The 26,272-nt window shown below is 43.5% G+C and overlaps 1 protein-coding gene across 12 annotated transcripts in view; it reads left to right on the top strand.

The window, feature by feature from the left end:
- Positions 1 to 26,272, top strand: part of DENND1A (DENN domain containing 1A) — a 558,482-nt gene that overhangs the window by 187,750 nt on the left and 344,460 nt on the right. For 10 of the 12 annotated variants that reach the window (XM_070056538.1, XM_070056536.1, XM_070056525.1 and 7 more), the window contains 2 exons: positions 1,433 to 1,482; positions 12,971 to 13,090. In XM_070056538.1, the coding sequence (XP_069912639.1) occupies positions 1,433 to 1,482; positions 12,971 to 13,090 (170 nt within the window). The remainder of the gene's footprint in view (positions 1 to 1,432; positions 1,483 to 12,970; positions 13,091 to 26,272) is intronic. The other 2 variants (XM_070056527.1, XM_051855358.2) reach the window with 1 other exon arrangement.

Raw genomic sequence — 26,272 nt, 5'->3', positions numbered from 1 at the left:
AAAAAATAGGATATGCTCAATTGAATTATGTAGGCGGAACATGCTCTGGCAGAGCAAGTCAATGTGCTTTCTGCTTCATTGAGTGGGTTATTAGATTGATGTGGTTTATTTCTTGAATGATAGAACTGGTTTTAAAAATAAATGAAGCGAGAAGCATCAATTCAGTTAGCATTGATAATTCATTATTATTGGTTAGAAAACTGCTACATTTGTAAACTGATCTTTAATTTATCACTTGGATTAGGATTTGCAATGGGCAGGTTTGTTCTAATTTGAACCAGCTTCTCAATGACTGAAAAATGTGTTCTTCATTTTGTCTTGAAGTTGGGATTTTAAATAGTTAAAAAGCAAATCAAATGCATGAAAGGAATACTTTTTTAAAATTTATAACAGTGGGCTATGAACTCATGATGAGCACCAACTGTGGGCTGTCCAAGCCTGCAGTGAAATTAAGTCAAGCTAAAGAGAATTCTATGAAGGAAGTAATAATTAATTACTTGTAGTTGTGTTTAGCCAAACACATTGTGTATGTGCTGCATGTGTGAATTATGTCTGTTAGGAAAAGTCACCATTGTATGTTGTGTCACATATACCAGTATTTATTGTTTTTCTTAATATAAGAAGATTGTCTCTTATGAGTAACCTTCTGAGCTGGGCGCCTTTTTGTACCCTATTCCTGATTTATGTGCTTGGTTTTATGTGTCTGTAGTTTTTTTTTTAAGACATTGAAACTGATAGTTTGCTTGGGATTTTCGTAAATTATAAGCAGGTAAGTGTGTCCAATTATGGTATTTCACTTAAAATAGTGCATACTTACAATGGTTACAGTTTGATTCCAAAAATAAATTTTTTGCCAGAAATGGCAGCTTTTTAATAAAGTAAATAAAGTTTTAAACTCCAAAAAAAAAAAAAAATGTAGTTGACGATGTTCAGGGACAATGATCTCCAAGTTGGCTTTCTTTTCTGCTGTGATTTGGCCTATTGACGTTGGGAAGTGCTGTCTAATCCCGGCCCCCTCTGTTCCTAGGTAACAGGGGAAAACGGTGCCAGCAACAGCGGCCCTGCCAGGCCAAACCCATGTGGCTCGGTGTTATTCACTCTGATCCATATGGTCAGGCTGGAGAGGGTCCCTGGAGGGGTGTTAACACTCAGCAACCCGACTGCCTCCCTCCCTTCAGAGCTCTCCTGCACGGCTCCTGCTGCTTGCCCATGTGTGATTCTTGATTAATTTTTCATTTTTAATGAAGTTTGATCATGTTTATTATTTCTCATGATTGACTGCCTGGTACTCCTCCCATGTAATTGATAAAGCCCATATTTCTTCATCTGTCTCCTCTTTCTTTAGGGTAAAGTTGCTAGATTGTGTGCTGTGGTTAATGTTAGATTTATTGGTCCCATTAGATGTATAAATTATCTCTCTTTTTCTCCACAGGAAGTTCTACAGACTTTGACCAAGTTTTGTTTCCCCTTCTATGTGGACAGGTAGTGTCAGATTTTTGAACTTTTATAGAAAAAAAAGTGTCAATAAACCTGCTATGGAAAATAAAAACCATACCATTCTTAACATTCTGTCTGTTTAACTGTGATTTAAAACACCTATGTTGCAAGGAGAGTTGTAATATTCTCCTTTCCTGGGGATTTTATTGACACTATCAAAAAGTTTAAAGCTTAGAGCTTTGTATTGGTTGGTTTGTGAGATGTATTTTAGATGACATTATTATTTTTATTATTTTTTTGTTATCAGACAACTGTGATTAAGAATGGTTGGTATTTATCCAGTGTTATTTCATTTTTATTTAAGTATAAGTTTATTTGACTTAAACATTATGTGACTCTGTGGCCTTATGAATATTATACATTCTATGCTTTTCCTAATCTTCAACTTATAATTTAAATCCACATAAACCTATCTTGTTTATTTAGGCATGTTGTTAAACAGTGTTTTACATTTTGTTTTGTTGCCTAAGAATCATGTCTCTGGGGAAATCAGCATTTTCTGTAATTTCTAGGCAAAAAAAAATACACAACCATTTCAACATTTCCTTAGTATGTACATTATGATTAGCTGTTTCTTGGAGGTATATAATAACTCCAAGATAGTTAAAATAGTGTGAGAAGATTTTTAAAACCTAAGTCATCGGTTAATATTAACAGTTTTAGATGAGCTTTTTAAAAACTTTTTATAAAACTGTAATTTACTAATCACATTAACTCTTTTTCAAAGAAACATTTACTGTGTTTTTCTTCATTATTATTTTTTGTACTTGTTCATTTGTCAACTTGCTTGTTGTCTCTTTAATTTTCTCGTAATGGAAAACTGTACCATGAGATGGTACATATGTTATGTCTCAAAATTTCTACTTTTAGTGACAGAGAGGTTGTAGAAAATATCATTGTGAGTAATAAATGCCATAATATGTTCCAAGCAAATCATCAAAAGGGCCCATCTTCAGGAAGGTTCTATCGTGTATTTTTGTGTACCCAAACAAGGCAGGATCTGAAAGAGTTCAGTGATTTAGGGAGCATGTGGTTAGCATGCTGCTTGGATCTTTCTATACTTTGTAGTACTGGTGTCCTGGTTTATTTGGCATGAGCCAAAAAATGGTGTGAGATGAGAACTGGTAGCCAGAGGAGTTTAAGAGTACTTAAAAGCAGCCCTGGAATGTGGCCAGCCTCTTGCAGTCACTGCTCTCCCTGGCTTTAACATGTTATTTTTTTAAGCCAATCAACCTTTGTAGTATTTCCAGACTCAGACCTTTTTAAATCCTGGTACCAGGGATGTTTTATAGCAGGTTGATGCTCAAAACAGAATAGCCTTAATTTTAAGAGGGTCAGTCTTTGTAATGAGAGTCCTCTTGTCTCCTCTTTATCCAATTCCTTCTAAAAATAGGAAGGAAACGGGTTTTGTTTAGAGATGTTTAATGCAAACTTCACATTTATATGTATGAATTAGCGATGCATGAAATCTCCTCCAGTCACTTATAAAATGTATCACAAATTATGGCAAGGGCATATTTATGCTGAACGTAATAAAGCTGAAATGTTTTAAAAATGTTCTTAGGTGTTTAACAAAGAAAATACGAGAGTCCATTTTGACATGATTTGTTAGAGTGATGGCTTGTTATGGATAGGCATTCCTTAATTGACTTTGTAAACTAATATTGGGAGAGACGCACAATGAGATTAAACAATACTCAGACACACATGCGTACGCATACATGTGTATATGCACACACCACTTGTCTTTCTCTGTAGTTTATATCACACACACACACACATACGCAGCTCAACTTACCTACCTGTCTGGATGATCACATTCTAGAATGAGGAAAAGAAAAAAGCAGAATCTTAATTCTAAAATATTTTTGTCACCAATAAAGTCAGATGCCTTTTTGTTGGAAAAAAATATTTTTCTTGTACAATGGTTCTCTCCAAATTACCCTCTTTTAGTCATGTTCCTCTTATTTTATTATTATTTTTTTTTATAAAATAGCTTTGGGACAGATATGTCCCTGTGTGGATCTATTTTAGTCCTCTCTGTGTACAACAATTCTTTCTTACATTGTGTTACATTATATACCCTATGGGTATCAATAAATTTTTTTGATATACACACACACATACACTCACAAAACCCACTTTATTTTAAGGACTATATTTTTTCACTTTCTGTTTCCCCAAACTTTGGTATACTTTAGTGCAGACGAGATAATAATAACAGTGAATTATTGACAATAACTACACAGGTTTTAATGTCTGTTAATTAGTTTGCAGCCAGCACTGTCAAATGGACGTGCCCAGATTCTAAGAGCCGCCCAAAGCCCCTACAGAATGTTTATGATTCTGTCTGACTTAGGACACATAGTGGCGTGGGAAATGAGCAAGGTCCCTAAGGTGACTGCATTCAAAAAGAAGCCTTCCCCGTCTTTCCAGGATCTGTGCTTTTCAGTATTAGATATTCTAATATTTCTAGTCTCTATCAAGAGTGAGATTTTCACCGTCATCATCAAATCACCCATTACAGTTGTCATCTTGTTGTCTCTTGTGTTGCCTTAAGATTTTTTTTTTTTTTTTTATGAAATGAGAGCTTATGAGAAATAATACTGCTGGTAGCTCTTCCAAAGAAGGTCCGTCCTTGTGAGTTATCTCATCTTATCCTCCTACAGAGACAGGCCAAGTCCCAGTATCTTTATGTGAAACCATTTAGGCCGGCACCGCAGCTCACTAGGCTAATCCTCCACCTGTGGCACCGGCACACCCGGTTCTAGTCCTGGTCGGGGTACTGGATTCTGTCCCGGTTGCTCCTCTTCCAGTCCAGTTCTCTGCTGTGGCCCGGGAGTGCAGTGGAGGATGGCCCAAGTCCTTGGGCCCTGCCACCCGCATGGGAGAGCAGGAGAAGCACCTGGCTCCTGGCTTCGGATCAGCGCGCTGCGCCGGCTGCAGCAGCCACTGGGGGGGTGAACCAACAGAAAAAGGAAGACCTGCCTGCCTCTCTCTCTCTCTCTCTCTCTCTCACTGTCCACTTGTCAAAGCTGTGGAAGGAAGGAAGGAGGGAAGGAGGGAGGGAGGATGGAAGGATGGAAGGATGGATTTAAGCTGTGGAGAAACTGTGACTTGCCCAAGGCCCTCTCCGGCTCCTAGCATCTCCTCGATGTCCATGTCCTAAATGAATCCAGTTTTCCCTAGACCGCTTTGTAGAGAAGACCAGTCAGCAAGCAGAGAGTGAGAGGCTGAGGAGAGGCAGGCAATTGGTGTCTGTGTTTTTGGTGAGGGCACTGGCCACTGTCACATTCCTCATTTATGCTTCTCAGCAGCTCTGGAGATGAGGGTGGGTGGTATTTTTTTCCCCCAGAAGAGCAAAGGAAGGTTTGGGATGTGTAGTGTTTTGTTGTGATGTGGAGGAAGTAGAAATGGCCTCAGACTCAGACTCGGAGTCCTTCCCTCCATGTGTTTCCCAGGTTCATCCAGGAGGCGTTAGAACGACTTATTAAATGGTGTCTCTCCAAAAGGATAGTGAAGTGAGAGCTGAGCTGGTCAGACAAAACTTGTGATGGTGGGGAAGACCTGCATTGAGTCTGCCTGGCCAGCAAGAAGTAGGCAAGTGGAAGGGAGAGCCTGACACCACACGTGCACCAAAAAGCTGTGCCAAAGAGAGAGCCCTGGTGAGCCAAGAATTGTCCAGCCAGAGCGGAGGGAGCCTGCTGGGGGGAGGGTGTGGAGTGTCCGTGAGAGCGTGGGCTCTGGCCACAGGAGGCCCTGAGAATGTGTGGGAACAAGACTGCAGGATTTTAAAGCTGAAATGCATCTGGTTTGAACTTCCCATTTTACAGAAGGGAAACCAAGGTCCACAGAGGTGAAATGACTTGTGTAGGGCCAAAGCTATGTGATTACAGACCTGGGAAAGGAACTGATACTTGTGTTCCAGTATGGAGTTGTCACTCCATGCTGGGGGGATTGTGAAGTGCCAGTGCTGACTTTCCTGTGTCATTCTCAGAAACTTATTATTCCTGATGAAAGCACTCTCTTAAACAAACAAACAAACAAACTTCTACCATTCTGTATTGTAGTTGCTCCTCTGTTGTCCCTGATAGCTGACAACTGGCTACAGTCAGTGACCAGAATCCAGAGACACAGTGCACAATCAAAGCTACTCCTTTCCATGTCTATGCTCTATGCTCATCCCTTTGAGGACCCAGACCATTGGCCCCCTTTCAGTTGTCCTGTGAGTTTCATGGCGCACACAAAGGACAGGGCATGAAATGAAATGGCACCGTCTTTTCAGAGGCAGAGGCATTCCATGATTGGTTCAGAATGTAGCCAAAGATGCAAATGTAGCTCAGATGATCCTTGCCACGTGTGACCCGAATGTGCCGGGCGTTGTGCTGTGTTCTCCTACACCGGAGGTTACACATGTGCAGGGTTGTCATACCCAACATGCCACATCTGAGCAGACAGAATCTCAAACAGTTCTACATCTTGCCGAAGGGGTCCACTATTTCGAAGTGGTGGAGCCGCCTTTGGAGCCCACCTTTATGATGTCCAGTTCCACCATAATTTGTTTAGTTACATCATACTGCCTCCACTGGACCCATCATGGCATAAAGTAATCAAACTCTTAAATTTACTCTCAAAAGCAATACAATATATCTTTATCGTAAAATATGAAATCCAGATAGCTGAAGAAAATGAAACTAAAGCAGACACAATGTGCTTAGCGTAGTAGATGAGGGTCACATAGATGAGGGAGTGGACAGAAATGTCCGTGGGCTGCTTGAGCAGATAGGCATTGCTTGCATCTGTCAGGTGTGACCTACTCTTGGTCCTCAGTCATTTGGGGTCAGTGTCATCCTGGCCACTTGGGTGTCTGAGCAGGGAAAGTGAGAAGCTTGAGACAGGGGCAGATGAAAGGTGGGCTTATGGAAGGAAGCTCTGAGGTTCCTGGAAGTACAGGTTGGGAGATGTGGTGGTCTGATATACCTTGATTCCCGCCCAACCCTACATTCACACACATACACACGCAGAAGGAAAGGGGAAGCCGCTCTTAGGGGTGCCTTGCAGTAGATGGCTCAACAGGTAATTGTTCCTAAGCAATAATAAATAGAGAGTGGCAAAATCTTTTCTATCTCTTGAATTTTATAATTATATAACACAATTGTCCTAAATTATTTATTTATTTTTATTTACTTGAGTGGCAGAGAGAGGCAGGCAGATAGAGATCTATCTGCTGATTCCCTTCCCAGATGCTCACAATGGCTGGGTCTAGGCCTGGTGGAAGCTTGGAGCATGGAATTCAATCTGGGTCTCCCCTGTGAGTGGAGGGAACCAAGTACTTGAGCCTTCAGCTGCTGCCTCCCAGGGTGCACGTTAGTAGGAAGGCAGAATTGAGAGCAGAGCAGAGACTTGTACTGAAGCACTCTAATATGACTAAAGCACTCTAATATGAGCCGCAGGTGTCCCACGAGCTGTCACAACCACTGTAGTACATGCCTGCCCCTAATGATCCTTTTGTTGTGAAGCTCCTATATGCTAATTACCTTGTGTATATTATTTCTAATTCTCAAAACTGCTCTGCAAAGCGATTATTCTTCTGACTGTAGAGATAAGATCAGGACAGTTCATGTGTGTAGTTGTCTGTCCTCACATGGCTGGTTAGCAATGCTCTCTGGGGTTCTGATCTAAAGTCTGAAACTTGATGTTTCCTCTGTCTGCTGCATCCTGAATCCTGCCCATGTTACATCATTCCCAACAGCTGGGAAGTGTTCTTCCATCCTAAAAATGATGCCTACCTTTGACTCCTCATTCCCAAGCAATTATTGTCTGATTTCTCTACTTCCTGCACAAATTATCCACACTCTTCGGTTTATTCCTCCATGCTTTTTAGTTTGTCATTCATCTAGAGCTGCTCTTAATCAAGGTCATCTGACAACCTTATTGTTACTCAGTGCAATACACGGTTTTTCTCTTCTCATCTTGATGCATTAATACTGTTGACCGCTCCCTCCTGATTGTTCTGCCTGGAGGTTCTCCTCTTCTTTTTTGATGGTCTCTTCCCCACCCATCCTCTAAATTGGTGTTTCTATAAATTAGTCCTGGATCCTCTTTTGTTTCTCTGAACTCTCTCCCTAAGTGATCTCATTCTTCACCATGGTGTTAAATACCATCTGTGTGTAGATGATTTCCAAATTTATAGCTCCGATCCAAATGTTTCCTCTGATTTCCTAACTGGTATGTTCAACTCTGTGCATGACATTCCTACGGAGATGTTTTACAGGCTTCTCAGACCTAACACATCCCAAATGGAAACCTTGGATAGCCCTCCCTCTGTTCCCGAAACTTCTTAATCTTTCCCATCATCAAATGGTAACATGGTGCCATTTGGCTCCCCAGTTCTCTGTCTGCAAGTCCACCATTCGTACCTGCTCACTGTAACTCAAACTGCCCACCTCTCTGCTCTCCCTGTATGGGTTAAGCCACTGCCCAGTCTCCCCTGCACTACTGCAATAGCCCCCTGACACTTCTCTCTGCTCCTACTTCTGCTCTCTTTCAAATTGTTCTCCACATAACAATCAGATCAGATTTTTTTAATCTATAAACCAGACTGTGTTTTTCTCTTGATTAAAACCATTTGATAGCATTCCATTGCTCTTACCAAAAATAAGTAAGTAAGTAAATAAATGAAGTCCCAATCCTTTACCATGACCATGAGACCCTCTGTCTGATCTGGTGCTTGCTTTATTTAACAGCTCCATATGGTGCTACTATCTGCCTCCTGGGCTTTAGCTGTACTAGTGTCCTTTGAGTTTTTGGAACATATCTGGCTCTTTCCTGCCCCAGGATCTTTGTACAGCTCTTTTCTCTGCCTGATTCACCCAGTTCCATGCTCCTTGAATGGCTGCTCCATATCATCTTTTAGGTCAATCACATATCTCCCACAGGGCCTTTCCTTCTCTTCCATTTTCTTCTATCTCTGTTCCTCCTTTGGTTTTATAATAACAACACTGTGACGCATAAGAACACTATTAATAACATTCTGTGGAATTCGTCATTCGTCCTCTCCAAGGTGACAGCTCTAAGAGGGCAGGGACCCTGTCTATATTGTTTGAAGTTGTATATTAAGCAGTTGATACAGTGCCTAGGAAAGTTGTAGCTCAGTTTGCAAAATGCTTAACCAAACTTAGAAAGGAGGCCTCCATGTAAAATGTCATCTGTCACCCAGAGATAGATCAAAATGCCCATCCATGGACTTTTGCTGTTCCTACACCAGACCTGTTAACAGCTTCAGGATTATGCAACCTGCAGCTCCAGGAGCCTTGACTGGCTGATGAGCAATGAAGAGGCAGTGAGAAGGTTAAAGTCAGTGGTTGGAATGGTCCTTGCTTGCCTCCCCTGTTCTCCTTATTCAGCCAGACTTGGGAAGCACAGCAAAGTGGGCCTGGTCTCTTGGCCTTGTTTCTGGAGATGCTTGAATTTGGCTTCTCTGGTTTCATAAGAGGTGGAATCTGTTTGAAAACCTCACAACCTTAGCTTCATCATCTGAGTTGAAACTTTGGCGGGGTGGCTTTCATCGAATTTTATGTTGTGTGGCAGGATGGAAAGGGCTTGGAACCAGAAGCTGGCTTAGGTTTTCGGATGCCTCAGTTTTCCCATCTGTGAAATAAGAATTGGGCAAGATGATTTCTAAGGTCCTGTTACCAAAAGCTCAGTCCGTGTCCCTGGTACCAAATCAGAATAATGGGGGGCTGGCGCTGTGGCTCACTTGGTTAATCCTCTGCCTGCGGTGCCAGCATCCCTTATGGGTTCCAGTTCTAGTCCCGGTTGCTCCTCTTCCAGTCCAGCTCTCTGTTGTGGCCCAGGAGGACAGTGGAGGATGGCCCAAGTGCTTGGGTCCCTGCATCCGCATGGGAAACCAGGAGGAAGTGCCTGGCTCCTGGCTTTGGATTGGCGTAGCTCTGGACGTGGTAGCCATTTGGGGAGTTAACCAATGGAAGGAAGACCTTTCTCTCTGTCTGGCTCTCACTGTCTAACTCTATCTGTCAAATAAAAAAAAAAAAATCAGAATAATGAGGACTAGATTTGGGAGTGAAGGAAAGAGAGCATTTAATCTGTCAACAGAGGAGAGAGTAACAGACTTCCAGATTTCAAGGACTACCACTCTACCCAGTGAGGATGCTTGGGGGCTTATAAAAGGAGTACAGGTAGGGCAATATCGTGAAAGAGCTGCCTGTCTCTGGCGTCAGGTGGCACAGCTTGTCACTATAGATGGATGACAGTGTTTTCCTTCTCTGCCTCATCACAGAGGTCCTTGAGGTTCACAGGTGTTGAGAGGAGGTCCAGACTGACCAGCTCCTTTGCTCTGGAGAAAGAGTTGAGATAAGGAACCAGCAGCCCTGAAGTGTCAACTTCTCAGCTTTACATTTTAGGAGTGAAAATTGTTGGCTAATGTTGTTTTATAGCTGGGCACAGTTCCCTCCAGTTTTAATCACTGTGAAATCTTTGGTTCCTGTAGAAATTATAGATGCTGATCCTGGAGATAAACACAAAAACTACAGTCTTTAAGGAAGCAGAGCCTTTCCCTAAAGTCATTTTTATGGAGAAATAGTGAACATCCCCCCCCCCACACACACACACACACTTCAGTAAGGAGAGAGAGAGAATGAGAATGATAAATACCTTGGAAATTGAGACTCCTTCTCGAAAACCTCTGTGGAACTGCCCTTGCCAGTTTATTAGAAATTATCCAAGGAAAAATATTTTGGAGTCTACTGGTTTGGGGCTTTTGATGATTTGTACTTCACCCTCCCAGGCATTTAAAAGGTGAATCAGTAGAGAACAGTGAATGCCTCCTCCTAGGCTGTAACACCCTGGAATGGAATCTTTTTCACTTTAATGCAAACTTGAGCTACATGGTCACCCAGAAAGCTGCCCTTTCCTGAAATAATGCAACTGACAAGAGAGAAAGAAAGGCAGACTTGCTTCTTCCACTCACAGGTGTTAGAAAGCTGAGCCAGGCGGGAAGAATCTGAGCAAATGCGCCGTTTTCACATAGAGTTTAGTTCTCATTCAGTTGGTGGTAGCTTGCATCTCTCTGATTAACTGCTCCTGCTGTGGTTGGCCCTTCTACTGAATGCTCATCCCATTTATTCCCCAAACAGCATTGGGGTCCCCTGGCAATTTCTCATTGTTGTTCCTGGTAAGGAAACTGGGATACTTAGAGGTTTGAAGTAACTTGCTAAATTAAGCCCCAGTTAGCAAGTGATTGAGTTGAGATTTGTACCAAATAAAGGAGTCATGAATCTTTCTTTGAGCCTACCATATAGCTAAGCACATTTGCTGTATTTTAAATGGTAGTGAAAAGACAGTAGGAATTAGTGACTCTCAATTCACAGGTCAAATGGTGTTCGTTCTGTGTCCCTTTCCTAAAGACTTTGGGTGTTTTCTTTTCATCCAGTCTTATCAATACCCATCCTTCTTAATAGGATGCTTCTCAGGATTTATTTTGAACATTCCAGAAGTGAAAACCAAACCCTGAGTTAAAATAATTCGCAGTCATATTTCATATGATCACTTTAGTCTTTCCCAAAAGCATGGCCTTATTTGTAACTGAGAAACATCCAGACCTGTTGCTTTAAATATTTAATAAAACAGGTCTTCCCTCCCCCCACTGAGGCCCACTCTGCTCCCCAATCACTTTAATTATGTGAGCTAGAATCCTGTTTCTCACACATCTTCAGTTCTCAACCTTGTTAAAATTAATCATATAATCCCCCTTTAAAACATAGTATTAAATCACCATAGTAACACAGTATCCAAGCTTTACAGATAGAACATAACAGCTCTAAGAAGGTAGCATTTGGTGTCCCCTTGACAGCTCTATAACTTTTATAGAAATGTATTCCTCCTCCTGGCTGTGTAAGGTGGAGGGATACCATTACTTACTCCTGCTTTATTGCCACCTTGTTTTTGTTCACCTTCCTGGTTAACTAAGGAGAGCAGAACCCTGTCTTCTTTCTGAGTCATTTTCCTGTGCCCTCTAACCCTTACGAGAACTGGGTTTGCTTCCTTGAATATAACCAGGAAAGCTCCATTGACCTTTGTGCTGGGATACCCGGAAAATCCCATGGATTTTAATTTTCTTATGTGGCTTGAATAAGGGAGTTTATAAAGGAAGGCCATTCCAAGTTTGGAAATTTAATTCATGTCATATTTAAAGACTCAGTAAGAATTCTGCCTTTGAAAGGGTGCTGGTAAACCATGATGTTTCATTTCCTCTGACAATTTTGAAGCAAATTTTAGGTGTACGATGGATTCAAAGTGTTTTACCAATTTGAACATACTTTGTGTAACTCAATTTGATATGTGCAATACAGGGTGAGTTGTTGAGTCCCTTAGAATAATTTAGTATCAAATTCTAAAATGTTAGTATAATTTAAATATTTGGGATATTTAAGTTTTTTAAAAAGGAATCTAATGCAAGCTAACTGGTAAGTGGATTTTAAAACAATTTGTAACTTAAAAAAAAGGAGCTTATAGGTTAATTTGATTAGTAATATGCTCTTTAATTTTTAAAACATATCTCCTATTTCATATTGCTTTTATGTGTGATTCACTTACTGTTTACATTTCTTTGAAAGCACATTTTGGTATTTCAGTCCTCATAAAATAGAAAATATGTTCCTTATAAATGGAGAAGTTATGAAAGACACAGGAGTCTAGGAGAGTAATACCTAACCTTGCCTCTTTGTGCTGCTTCCCATTTGAATTCTAGCTCCTTCCCTTGGCAGCTCTCAGAACCTGATTCAGTTACTACCGATTCTGCCCTTTAGTTTCCTTTTCTGAATAACGGGAACATCATCTAAATCCAGGGTTGTTGTGAGAATGAGAGACTTGGTCTCCATAAGATGTCCATCTTTCTGGCTGGCACATGGTAGACCCTTACATCCTGCTGTTGCGATCACGATTATTTTCTGAACCAGAGGAGTTACCAAGTGAGCATAATTAACAGCAAACTGACAGATTGGCCTTTGGAGTCAGAGCTGGGTTAAAAAAAAAAAACAAAACAAAAAAACAAAAACCAGCTTCTTGCCACTTATCAGCTGGGACCTTTGGCTATGCATCTCTAGACTACTTCTTCATCTATAAAATGATGTTAATCGAATGCATCTTTCAGGATTGATGGGCTGATTAACAGAGCTGCCTCAGGCTCTGAACCCAATAAGGGGAAAATACGATGGCCGTGGTGATTCTGATTTCTGACCACTAGAAACTGCTGCTGTCTTTTCTTTCTTTCCTAATTTTTTTTAACTTGATAGTTTGCAGTCTGTTCCCTTGAAGTGTATAAATTTTAAGTTCATTTCTACAGAGTTCCACTGAGAGAGGAAATGTTGCAGGTTCAACGACTTGTCGTGATTAGATACTTTATCAAGAACCTTGCTGCACATTCATTTTTCCCTTTGTTCTGTCTCGGCTGCAGCCTCACAGTCAGCCAAGTTGGCCAGAACTTCACATTCGTGCTCACTGACATTGACAGCAAGCAGAGGTTTGGGTTCTGCCGCTTATCTTCAGGAGCGAAGAGCTGCTTCTGCATCTTAAGGTAAGGGAGACTGGCCCCGGCTACTGGCTAGTCCCGTGAAGCAGTGTCAGCCTTGGCATTGTTGTTCTGTAATTAAATTTTCCAGCTGTTCTCTTAATTTCCCTATCTGTTTCCCACAAGTCATTGCACTTGGGGGGAAGGACTTCACAGTGTCATCCTTGCACTTCAAGTTCTGCAGATAATTGTATTTATTTATTTGCATCACATCCCTTGGGTGGGAATGGGACCGTTGCTTCCGCGGCGTGTGTGGAAGCTGGAGAGTCAGCGTGGCTTCAGTTCCTCCTGCTGTTATCTGGAGCTGTCAGGAATTAGCCTGTTAGGCTTTCCCTGGACATTTTGTGTATGTGAGATTATTAATAAAGTATGCGCCTGTAGCTCAGGATGCCTTGCAGACCCAGCTCGTGTGCTCTGCGCAGCAACACCCTTGCCCCCTTTGGGTCAATGAGTGAGTAACTATTTCCCAACCCAGCTACCCCTGTGGAGGTTGGAACAAAGGACAGACTCCTGTGAGAAGGCCTCCTCGGGTCTCCTAAAACCACTTCCTACACCAGAGCCACACTTGCTTAATGCTTTGCTTCCTCCTGCCAGAGGGGCAGGTTCTGGTTGGGGGTGTGTGTGTGTGGAAATCTGATTTCTGAGCTGTGGCTCTGTGGGCTCCTGCTGGGCGCCTCCTGAGGGGGAAGTAAAGGCATCCCACACGCTCTCCTCTCCATCTGCCTTGCTTAAGTAGGTGTCAGAGGGGCCTGCCTCCTGTCTCTCTCTGCTCGTGTGTGTAGCGGCCCCAGGCAGGGCAGCAGGGAGGCGCCCCTGACAAAACCCGGCCCCTCAGTCTTGGGCTTGGGCCTGGGGATGAAAGGCCAGACCCTCTGTGGATTCCAGAAAGGGTAGTTCTCTGCTGCACTTCTTTCCCTTTCTCAGCGAGAGGAGACCTCCTTCCTCTGTCACCCAAAGCTGTGCACCCTCATGGTGTAGGGGCAGGGAAGTTTCATCTGCTCACTGACTGTTACCCTGGACCGCTACATGTGTGCATTGTTGTCTGTCAGTGAAGTCGACTCTCCTCTGCACCAAGCAGTAGCATTTGTACTTTGGGCACAGGAAGACAACCGCTGGAGAGCCTTCAGGATGGGGTGGCAGTGGGCTTCCTGTGTACAGCTGTTCTCACGCACACCCCAGGAGCCCAGATCCCAGGATCACCTGCCCAGAGTATTAGACTTCAGTGCCAATGATTATTTACTTTTTGATTGAACAGTGGTCTTTCTCTGTCTTTTTTAAAGAAAAATTTCTCTTCCATTTTTGTCTGTTATATTTCAGCCTTGGCCAGGACACTGCATATTTCTGTATTCATTTGGAGGAGGTGAGGGCTTAAACAGAGTTCTGGGAGTTCTGCAGAAAGTTTTTTCCCCATATTATTTTGGGCTACAACACTTTCTTTCTTTCCAAACTGGGGTGGGTAGGGGTGTGTGTGTGTGTGTGTGTGTGTGAACTCTAAATTGGCACTACCATACTCAGCAAATTTATGAGAGTGGAAAACTGTTTATTTGAAAATTTAAATTTAAAATCACTCCCCTCTGACTCTTTTGTGTTTGACTCTGTGTGCCTATTCATAGAGTTTGGATTTTGTGTTTGGGAGAAATGAGTTGAACAGATTTTCATGCTGTCATCATTTAGAATGAAAAATAGCAATTGGTGGGCTTTATCTGTTACACGATCCTGGAGCTATGGAGACAAATTTGGTGGGTTAATTCATTCATTTGTTTGTCAGCCCCTAATTGAATGCCTAGTAGTAGCTAGTCCCTGCCCTTGAGGCGTTTGCAGACCAGCAGGAGCCGGGCGATCACGCCACAGTGTTGTGAGCAAGATACAGACTCCTCCCAAGGTCTTCCGTTGATGTTCTAGTGTCAGAGCATAGTGACTGTGGTTGAGAACAAAGTGTCCTCTGTGAGTTTTGGAACATGCATTTGGTGGGTATTTAACATGAGATGTAAAACTTCTCTCTTGATCTTTTCCAGCTTGTGTATACGGTGGCACTCCCCTGTGTTTTGGGAATGTTGTTGCCAGCTTGAGACTAGCATGTAAATGGAAGAGTGTGAGTTACGGCTTGCTGACTGGTTGGTAGTGTGTCCAATTGGGGGCTGGTGGTGGAAAGGGTAGTCAGGAGCATGAGGGTGCAGTTTGGGTCAGTGCTAGGTTATTAGCACCGTCCTCTATCGCTGCTTAGTCTTTTTGTTTCCTCAGATGCTTCCCCTTGAGATAACCTGTGCCTGGGGTCCAGTCCCCCTTCAGGGTGTGCCCAGTGCTGCAGCTCAGGTCTGCTCACAAGCAACCTGTACTTTGCTTTCTCTTGCTTCTCGTGAGATATCTGTACAGACACAGCTGGCACTATCCCGGGATTTGGCTTCTTAGGACCACTTCCTCCCTGATCTCCCAAGCACAGTTCACTCACTTCTCTGCCTTCACACATGTACCACCTCCTGGACTCAACAGAGGCAGCTCCTCAGAGTAGCCTTCTGCAGGCACAGGTGGGCCTTCCCTCTGGGCACACCGGCTGCTTCATGTCCTGCAGTTCTGTACTTGCGAGCTGTCTCCCTCCTCTCGGATGGTCAGCTCTTCACGGGAAAAGACTGTGTCTTTATCAGCCGTGGATCTCCAGCACTCAGTGCAGTGCTTGACCAAGATACTGTGTGGGGGTATTCATAGGAAAGGAGATCATCAAGAGTGGAATGACAGGGCACTGAGGGCTCCAAACGGCAGAGGGACATTCGTTCAAGGAGAAAATGTGAAATAGAGATACTGGCAGAAGCATAGTTCCTGTTGCCAGTCTTTTTTTGTACTGGTTGTGAGAAGTACATCTTTGAATACACAGCAGAGGTGCGCTGTTGAGTGCCCGTCATTTTGTCCATAACGGACTGGGCCATCGGTGTGACAAGGTGTAAGCTTCCTTTCACCTAAAGAGTCTTAGACATTTACTATACCTAAAGTACTTAATATGTTCATTTTTATTTGCTGCCCCTCTCTACTAGAATGTCATCTTCATGAAGCCTGAGTATGTCTTTTTTTTTTTCTTTTGACAGGTAGAGTTACAGACAGAGAGAGACAGACAGACAGACAGACAGAGAGAAAGGTCTTCCTTCCATTGGTTTACTCCCCAAATGGCTGCCATGGCTGGTGCTGCGCCGATCTGAAGCCAGGAGCCAGGTGCTTCCTCCTGGTCTCCCATGCAGGTGCAGGGGCCCAAGCACTTGGGCCACCCTCCACTGCCCTCCTGGGCCACAGCAGAGAGCTGGACTGGAAGAGGAGCAACAGGGACTAGAACTGGCGCCCATATGGGATGCTGGCATCTCAGGTGGAGGATTAACCAAGTGAGCCACGGCGCCAGCCTCTTGAGAATGTCTTGAAATTTACTTTCACTTTATTTGGAAGAGAGACAGAGATCTTCCATCCCCTGTTCACTTTTCATCCACTGTTCACTTCACAGATGCCCACAGCATCTGGGGCTGTGCCAGGCTGAAGCCAAGAACCAGAAGCCACATCCACGTCCCCGGTGTGGGTGTGCGGACCCAAGTACTTGAGCCTCCCAACATCAACATCGGCAGGAAGCTGGATTGGAAGTGGGAGAGCAGGGACTGAAACCAAGCACCCTGATACAGGATGCGAACATCCTAAGTGGTGACTTAGCTGCCTTGAGGCCGGGAATTTTTGTCTGTACTGTTTTCTTCTTCCCACATGAAGTTTATCAGAGAGTATCTGGCACATTGCAGGCACTTAGCAATCCTTCTTCTAGGAAGAAATTAATCCCTGGGAAATAAGCCAGCATTGATTAAAATTTAAAATAATTTAAACTTTTTCTTCTTAAATGCTACTTTAAAAACTTTCTGATAAACATATAATTCTTGTACATTTCTTATAGGGTATAGTGCAGTCAACACATATATACAGCGTAAACCAATCAAATCAGGCAACCAGTGTTTCTTTATCTCATCTTCGTGTTTGGAGCCTATTGGCTCCTTTCTTCCAGTTCTTTATACCACACATAATGTCACTGTGAATTGTAGTTGTTCCTAGCATTGGAGCTTGTTGCTTCTGTCTGTATTTTGGAATCCGTTACCCAACCTCACTCTCTAGAAAGTGTTTAAAAGTTGAGGGGCTGGTGCTGTGGCACAGCAGGTTAACGCCCTGGCATCCCATATGGGCGCCAGTTCGAGACCTGTACTCACAACTAGTACAAAAAAGACTGGCAACAGGAACTATGCTTCTGCCAATATCTGTATTTCACATTTTCTCCTTGAACGAATGTCCCTCTGCCGTTTGGAGCCCTCAGTGCCCTGTCATTCCACTCTTGATGATCTCCTTTCCTATGAATACCCCCACACAGTATCTTGGTCAAGCACTGCACTGAGTGCAAACTTCCAATCCAGCCCTCTGCTGTGGCCTGGGAAAGCAATAGAGGATGGCCCAAGTGCTTGGGCCCCTGCACCCACGTAGGAGACCCGGAAGAAACTCCTGGCTGCGGCAGCTCCAGCTCTTGCAGCCATCTGGGGAGTGAACCATCGGATGGACTCTCTCTCTCTCTCTGCCTCTGCCTCTGCCTCTGCCTCTGCCTCTCCTCTCTCTGAAGAAAAAAAAAAAAAGTTTATTTCAACTCTCATCATCAGCAAAATATGATGGAAATGTAGCAGTACTACAAAGTTGTGTTAGCACAGACACCACTACAAAATCGAATGAATTATTTCTTCCCATGGTTGACTTGTTTCTGCCATTTAAAGATTTTACTTGTTCTTGAGATTTCCTGTACTTTACATTAACTGGTTGCTGAATGGTGTTTAATACTAAATTAATAGCACCAGCTAGGAGAACAATTATTTTGGGTAGGTTAGTTGTGCTTTGTTATAAGCCCAGGAATGGCAAGAATTTCAGCATTTTTGGATGCATTTTACCACTGATGTCTCAAATTATTATCAAAATGGAAGACAGCTGACATGAACCAGCGTTGTGGTATAGTGGGTTAAGCTGCTGGCTGCAATTCTAGCATCCCAGATGGGCGCTAATTTGAGTCCCAGCTGCTCCACTTCCCATCTGGCTCCCTGCTAATGCACCTGGGAAACAGCAAAAGATGACCCAAGTGCTTGGGCCCCTGCAGCCACGTGGGAGATCTGGATGAAGTTCCTGGCTCCTGGCTTCGGCCTGGTCTGGCCCAGCCCCAGCCATTGTGGCCATTTAGGGAGTGAACCACTGTATGGAAGATCTCTCGCTCCCTCCCTCTCTCTCTCCCCCTTCTTTCTGTGTTACTCTGTCTTTCAAATAAATAAGTACTTTTTTTTTTTTTTTTTTTTTAAGAGAGAGAGCAAGTGAGCTGACATTTTCTTATGGCTTTGGATTTGCCCAAATGGCACATACTCTATCAAGGCCAATGTGGTAGTGAAATGTGCTATTTCTGGCCAGCTTGTGGTTTTGGATAAACAGAAGGAGCATGGGAGTTCACAGCGTCAGAGTTGTTGCTTGGGGGCTATGAGCGCTGTCATGCGATGACTAAGTGTCGTTAGTCTTTATGCACTGAGTTTGCAGACGCTTGTGTTCTGCGGTTTTCTCCTTTATCTACGGGGATCCTCTTTAAGCTCTTGAGAAAGCTTGAGTTCACTATTCTTACACTCAAGTGAAACTGTTCAGAATGTATTACGCATTTTGGAAAAAGTAAGTTTTTTCACCAAGGCATTATTTTAAAATTTTTAGCTTCACTTAAAAATTTTTTATTCAGCTGGGGTGGAGGGCGGATATTTAGCCTGGTGGTTAAGATACCTCTTGGCATGCACACATCCCAAATCAGAGTGCCTGGCCCAAGTCCAGACCCTGCTCCTGATTCCAGTTTCTGCTAATGCACACGTTCGGAAGCAGCAGGCGATGATGGCTTAGGTGGCCCCTACACGGTAGGACAGATTGAGTGCTTGGCCCCTGCCTCCATCTGGCCCCAGCACTTGTGGGGATGTGGGAAGTGAACCACACGTGAGAGCTCTCCTCCATCTGGCCCCAGCACTTGTGGGGATGTGGGAAGTGAACCACACGTGAGAGCACTCTCCTCTATCTCTCTCTCTCTCAGCTCTCAAATGAAGAAAAAAGTTAAACAGTATTTGTATTAAAAAGTTTTTGACTACTTAGTGTATGCTTGGGATAAGCAATACCAAACACTTGATGTTTGGCCTTTATCTCAAATCCCCTTAAAGTGACACAAAGCTCTAGCCCCAGCTTCCTATTTGGAAATCTTTCAGATAGCGCATTCATCCAAGGTTTGATGAGCTGAACTTTCTGAACTTGGTGTTACAAAATGAAAAGAATGCATACTTTTTGTCATTTGCCAAATATAAAATTGAATATGCTTCTAGGTGCACTGTTCCCAAGCCACCTCTGTTTTTGATAATTTATCTCCCTTTTCACTTCTGCTGTTCTTTTTTGACAGGCAGAGTGGACAGTGAGAGAGAGAGAGACAGAGAGAAAGGTCTTCCTTTTGCTGTTGGTTCACCGCGCTGATCCGATGGCAGGAGCCAGGTGCTTCTCCTGGTCTCCCATGGGGTGCAGGGCCCAAGCACTTGGGCCATCCTCCACTGCACTTCCGGGCCATAGCAGAGAGCTGGCCTGGAAGGGGGCAACCAGGACAGAATCCAGCGCCCCGACTGGGACTAGAATCCAGTGTGCTGGCGCCGCTAGGTGGAGGATTAGCCTAGTGAGCTGTGGCGCCGGCCACTTCTGCTGTTCTTACTGTCTTAGGAGCCACTCAGTCTTTGGAAAGGGGAAGTGCAAACAAGTAGTTAAAATATGTGATAAGTGTTATTTAAATGTGTGTGTATTTGTTTGCATGCCCAAGGTATTCTGGGGTCACAGATAGGCAGTGCCCATCTCTGGCTTGAAGAATCAGAGAAAGTGTGGCTGATGGGTTCCAGATAAGATAAACTGGATGTTACCGAAAAAGTAAGGCATGCCTGGAGGAGGAGGGGAGGGAGACCCTAGACAGTGAGAAGTGCTGTGCAGAGGCCCTGGAAGAAATGCAAGGCGTCACAGGATAAAAGAAGGCTGAGAATGCTAAGGAGAAAGCAGTAGCAAGAGACCATGCCACAGGAGTATGGGGCCTGATTGTGGAAGTGCTTGTGGACCATGCTCAGGTTCTAGCTTTATCCTGTAGCAAATGGGACTCCAGCCAATGGTTTGGGGCAATCCATGGAAATACCAGTGTTTGAAGACTGAGGCTGGAGTGGCTTGCTTTCTGCCTGAAACATCTTGGGTTTTGCTGGTTATTGTTGGAAGGGGAACTGCATATCACTCTGGGAGCTGCACCTGATTCAGACTGGATGTTTCCAACCACGACTTCAATTGCTTGTTTTAACAACATTCCTGGGTTCGTGTTGGAGAGCAGTTGACCTTCTTTCCATGTTGCTTGGCGTATGGACTTTTATTTAAACTTGAATGGTACCGAGTGAGAATCGCCTTTTATTCTGAAGCACTCTGGTCTAGTGGCAGCACCAATCCTTGCGTCCCTTTTTTATCTGGATTATAATCATTTTTTACCATAAACAGCAAAATGCTCAGCTTTCATTCTAAAATGGAAGCGAGAAGCACTAACAGAGCCTGGTTTTAAGAACTTTGGCTTCCCTTTCTAACTGTTCCAATGTTTTTTAAGCAACACATACAGTTCAGGAGGAAAATCAAAGGGCTCTGTTTTCTCTGGCAGGTGCAGTGGATCGTGTGTTCCCTGCTTTAGTTTAAAATAAGTGTTTGGGGGATGGGGAAGGGAGTTGAGGAGGAAGGCTGTGGGGACAGCTCCCAGGTTTTTACCTTGAAAGCAGGTGCTGCTGAAATATTCCAGAAGCAGATGGAATCCCCCATTCTTGTTATAACCTATTTATGGTTGTCTCGCCTGAGGGTACCCTGCTATACAAACTGCACTGCCTGATGTTTGAGGGCAGTTTGGGCATCAAAGCTGGGGCCCCTCTGGGAGAAATCAGCTTTTCTTCCCAGTGCCTTAAATGCCATTCTGGAAACCTGGGTCTTTCACAGCATTTAAGAGCAGAGTTTCCTTTGCTTCTGGAGTGTTTCTGTGTCTCTGCAGCTGTTTGATTTCTTTTTAATTCTTCCCCTTAAAAGTTAGGTAGGGACTCTGTTGTTCTTGTGTTCTGGAAGGTCAGTTGGGGAAGGCTCTGCTCTTAGGGCAAGATCTGTGGTCTCAGTGCGGGGATGGGGCTTCTGTCAAACTGAACCCACCCAATGGGCCCCAGGAGGCCCTGATTGCCTAGGCCAGACCCCTTTCAGGTCTTGGTATTTAGAAGGCTTGCACGTGTGTGTGTGTGTGTGTGTGTGTGTGTGTGTAGGAGCAGCACATTGTGGGAGCTTATAATTTTGTTTTCTTAATTAAAAAAAAAAGTGGTTGAGGGACGTCATGTGTATACTGCCATATAGATGCCTTCATGGTAAGAAACATAATGCCCTTGGGAGCCACAGTTCAACCATAGTAACCTGCTGTATGGCTGAGAGCAAGTCACCTTTGAAGAGAAGAAAGGGAAACAAATAAAACTGCCGTTGCTGCTCCCACGTCCCACTCTCTCAGAGGTTGAGGTTCATAGTTGGAAGCTGGGCAGTGGGAAGGACAGGTGTCGCCTGCAGTAGTGGAACTGCTATGGGGCTGGCACCAGCTGTGGACCTCGGGCTGTCTCCTCCTGGAGCTTTTCAGAGAAAACTGGAGACTGAATGAATTACAGATTTGATGCAGAGTACTCAGAGTGTGCAGTACAGCTCAGCAAGTGTAACTACCCCGGGAACGCAGGAGTGTAGTTCTGCTCAGGGGCGTGTGTGTGTGTGTGTGTGTCTGTGTGTGTGTGTCTGTGAGTTTCTTCCCCATACTCACTCATCTTGCTAGCTCTTGGGACTGCTCTCGATTGCTAATGTTATTACACCATTTTACCTTTTTGGAGATGAATTTACTGAGTCTGGACGCTCGCTACAGGGCATCTGAAGAAGTGAGCAGTTAGTATTTATCAGCATTTATTTAATATGTCCTGTGGTTTACATAATTCTCATTTATTCTTATCACAACCTTATGATCTGCCTTGTAGGGGAGACGGGGTTGATGCTGAGAGAGATACAGTGACCCGTCCAAGATCTCGCCAGGGGAAGGTGAAGGATCTGATTTAGAATCTAGGCTTCAGGGGCCAGTGCTGTGGCACAGCCGGTTAAAGCCCCGGCCTGCAGGTGGTGGCTTGGCTTACCCACCATGCTATAATGGTGGCCCCCAGTTGGTGCTGTTGGGTTGAATTTGAGAGTCAGCAATTTTTTCTTGGCTTTCCCTGTATACCAATCACTTTTCTTCAACAGCAACAACAAGCAGAAGGCGTTTATTGGAGCCCTAACTTTGCTTTGCACTGGACAAGACATGGAAAAGAAATGGCTCGGCCGGCGCCACGGCTCACTTGGCTAATCCTCTGCCTGCGGCTCTGGCACTCCGGGTTCTAGTCCCGGTTGTGGTGTCGGATTCTGTCCCAGTGGCTCCTCTTCCAGTCCATCTCTCTGCTGTGGCCCAGGAAGGCAGTGGAGAATGGCCCAAGTGTCTAAGTGTGGCCCCGCACCCGCATGGGAGACCAGGAGGAAGCACCAGTCTCTTGGCTTCGGATCGACGCAGCACTGGCTGTGGCGGCCATTTGGGGGGTAAACCAACGGAAGGAAGACCTTTCTGTCTCTGTCTCTCTCCTCTCTCTCACTGTCTAACTCTGCCTGTCAAAAAAAAAAAAAAAAAAAAAGGCTCAAAGTATGCCTTACACCTGAGATTATCCTTTGTATTAAGCAGACTCTGATTTTAAGAGCAGCACCATTTCCCAGGTGCAGAAGGAATCTGAACTCAGGTTGTCTGGCCCTTTCAGGGGTCAGTATTAGATGCAGTGGGAAGGTGAACGTCTCTCCCCGGAAGACAGAGGTATCTTTTACAGCAGAGTGACTCATTGTGCCCTTCAGTTCAGAGATCCCACAATTACTTACTTTCACTTTCACTTTCTCTCTCTCTCTCTCTCTCTCTCTCTCTCTCTCTCTCTCTATCAAAGCCAGGAGCCCAGAACTCTATCCAGGTCTCCCATATGGGTAGCAAGGGTCCAAGCACTTGGGCCATCTTCCACTGTCTTCCCAGGCACATGAACAGGAAGAACCACAATTCTAATAATCCATTACTAACCACTTTTGTTAAATATATATATTTATTTATTTGAAAGGTGGAGTTACAGAGAGGGACAGGCAGAGGCAGAGAGAAGTCTTCCATCCACTGGCTCACTTCCCAAAAGGTGGCAATGGCCAGGGCAGGCTAGACCGAAGCAAGAAACCAGGAGCTTCATTTGGGTTTCCCACATGGGTACAGGAGCCCAAGTACTTGGGCCATCTTCTACTGCCTTTCTAGGTGCATCAGCAGGAAGCTGGATTGTAAGTGGAGCAGCTGAGACTTGAACCTGTGCCTGTATGAGATGCTGGTGCTGCAGGCAGCAGCTTAACCCACTATGCCACAGCGCCCTCCCCAACCACTTATTTTTAAAATGTAAATGTTGCTTTTTAAGACTATAAAGATATATTAGAGGAATTTAGAAAACTGCACAAAAGTAAAAAGAAATCAATTATCCTGGCAAAACTTTGATCATGACTAAGGGTGTTTGCTTCCTTGAGTTGGGATCATCCAATAGATATCGTTTTTGCATCTAGCTTTTTCACTTACTAAATTGTAAGTACCTCTACATATCATTAAAAATTCTTCCCTGAGAATGTTTTTGACTATGTAATTTATAAGTGTGAGATTAGTTTATAAGGGAAGTAGCTCTTAGAAATATGAGAAAATATTTCCTGCTAAGATTTACATTCTTCTTTCAGATACATTTCTTGTAACATTATTATGTTAGATAACTCAGCTAATTATTTTTTTTAATTTGCAAAGGTGCTTAAAAATTTAGTTAGATGTAGAAAGACAATAAGAGAGAGACCCTGAACACTGATTCAGTCCCTAAATGCCTGGCCAAAGTTGGGAGCCAAAACTCAATGCAAGGCTCCCCTAGGGAGGGCAGAAAACCAATTACTGCTGTGGCCCCCCCACTCCCCTCGCCAACGGTCTGCCCTAGCAGAAGTTGGAATCTGGAGTCAGAGCATAGCGTGGAACCTAGGTACTCTAATGTGGAATGCTGGAGTCTTAACTATTTTTTGTATTAACATGTGAGTCATTACCTGATTCTTGACAGTGAATAGTTTATTAGCTTTTGAAAACAATGAACATAGAAGTATGGCAGTTGTGTCAAAAGTCTCAGTTAATCAAATGGAAAATGATATGTTTAGTTTACTTTTCCATATTTTATTTTGTACATTTATATCCTCAAAGTAGATATTCCTTTTTTAAAAAAAAATATTATTTTATCTATTTGAAAGACAGAGTTACAGAGAGAGGTAGAGCCAGAGAGAGAGAGAGAGAGAGAGAGAGAGAGATCTTCTATCTGCTGGTTCACTCTCCAAATGACTGCGAGAGGCAGAGCTGAGCTGATCCGAAGCCAGGAGTCGGGAGCTTCTTCTGGGTCTCCCATGTGGGTGCAGGGACCCAAGGAGTTGGGCCATCTTCTACTGCTTTCCCAGGCCATAGCAGAGAGCTGGATCAGAGTAGGAGCAGCCAAGACCCAAACTAACACCTACATGGGATGCCAGTGCTGTAGGCTGGGGCTTTAACCTGCTGTGCTACAGCACCACCCCCCCCTTTAAGATTTTATTTATTTATTTGAGAGGTAGAGTTATAGACAGAGAGAGGAAGAGACAGAGAGAAAAGTCTTCCATCCACTGGTTTACTCCCCAGATGGCCACAATGGCTGGAGCTGGGTTGATCCGAAATTAGGAGCCAGGAGCTTCTTTTGGGTCTCCCATGTGGGTGCAGGGGCCCAAGGACTTGGGCCATCTTCCACCACCTTCCCAGGCCACAGCAGAGAGCTGGATGAGCAGAGGAGCAGCCAAGACACGAGCTGGCGCCACATGTATGGGATGCAGGCGCTGCAGTGGAGGCTCAGCCTACCATGTATGCCACAGTGCTGTTCCTGATATTCCTTTTTTTGTTTTTTCACATGAGTTGCATTGGAAAATACAAAAAATAATATAGCAAAACTTTTAATGGATAGCATTGTAGTCTTGATTTTGTAGTATATTACATTATAAATGAAAGCAAATTATGTCTTAATTTTATGTGGAAACTTAAATATCTTCCAAATATTGTAGAGAAAATTAATATCGTAGGATGCACACCATGGAAATTGAATGTCAGAGTTCACAAATGTTAGGCTACCATACAAAGGTTTCTAATCCCTTACCTATAACAAAGCAGTATTTATTTTAAAACTCATCCAGGGAGGCATTGTTTCTGGTTTCTAATCCATTGTATCTCCGATGCCTTTGAAGTAAGATGGGTGTAGCTTTGTATATGGGGTTAATTGTCCCATTGTTCATTTATTCAGTCTGGTATTTTAACTAGGTCTTTATGTGTATAAATGAGCTGAAAATGCATCAAAAATGCTTGACTCTAAAAAACTTGCCATTAAAAACAAAAACTTATTTTAAAATGTGATTTAAAAAGAAGCTGGGTGAAATGCAGTATCCTGGAGTTTAGTGTCTGAGTTCCTTCAAAGACTATTTAGGTTTTTGTTTTGTGTGGCTTTTTTTTTTGGGGGGGGGGGTGTGAAGGATGTTTGGTGATAGTTGTTAATTCTTTCCCCTTTGGAAACAGAAGCCTTTGGGGTGCTAAAAAACAAACAAAAAACTAAACAACAAAGGAAAACTACTTAAACAGAAACAACTCCAACCCAAAAAAGGACACTAAAGAGAGTATTTTCTGGTGCACTATTTTCTGCGGGTTTAGGACTTTTGTCAAGCCTATAAATTTTATAATTTTGGATACCGATTTTAGAGGAACTTTACACGTTTTCCTTTTAATTGGTGGTATATGAAAACATACAAAATGTTAAGCATCCTCACTGAGTAAAGATAACCATTGTCTCCTGAGTCCTGAAAACAATACTTGTTTTGATATGTGGAGACTTCAGAAAGTTCATGGAAACATGGAATTAAATGGTAAGTCTATTTTGGTACCAAAAAAAAAGAAAAATGCTGAAATCCATGCTTAGTTTTTTCATGTTACAAATTTCCGTGGGC

The sequence above is a fragment of the Oryctolagus cuniculus genome, chromosome 1, assembly GCF_964237555.1.
Source record: "Oryctolagus cuniculus chromosome 1, mOryCun1.1, whole genome shotgun sequence".
Classification (NCBI taxonomy): Eukaryota; Metazoa; Chordata; class Mammalia; order Lagomorpha; family Leporidae; genus Oryctolagus; species Oryctolagus cuniculus.
This window is presented reverse-complemented; position numbering and strand designations above follow the sequence as displayed.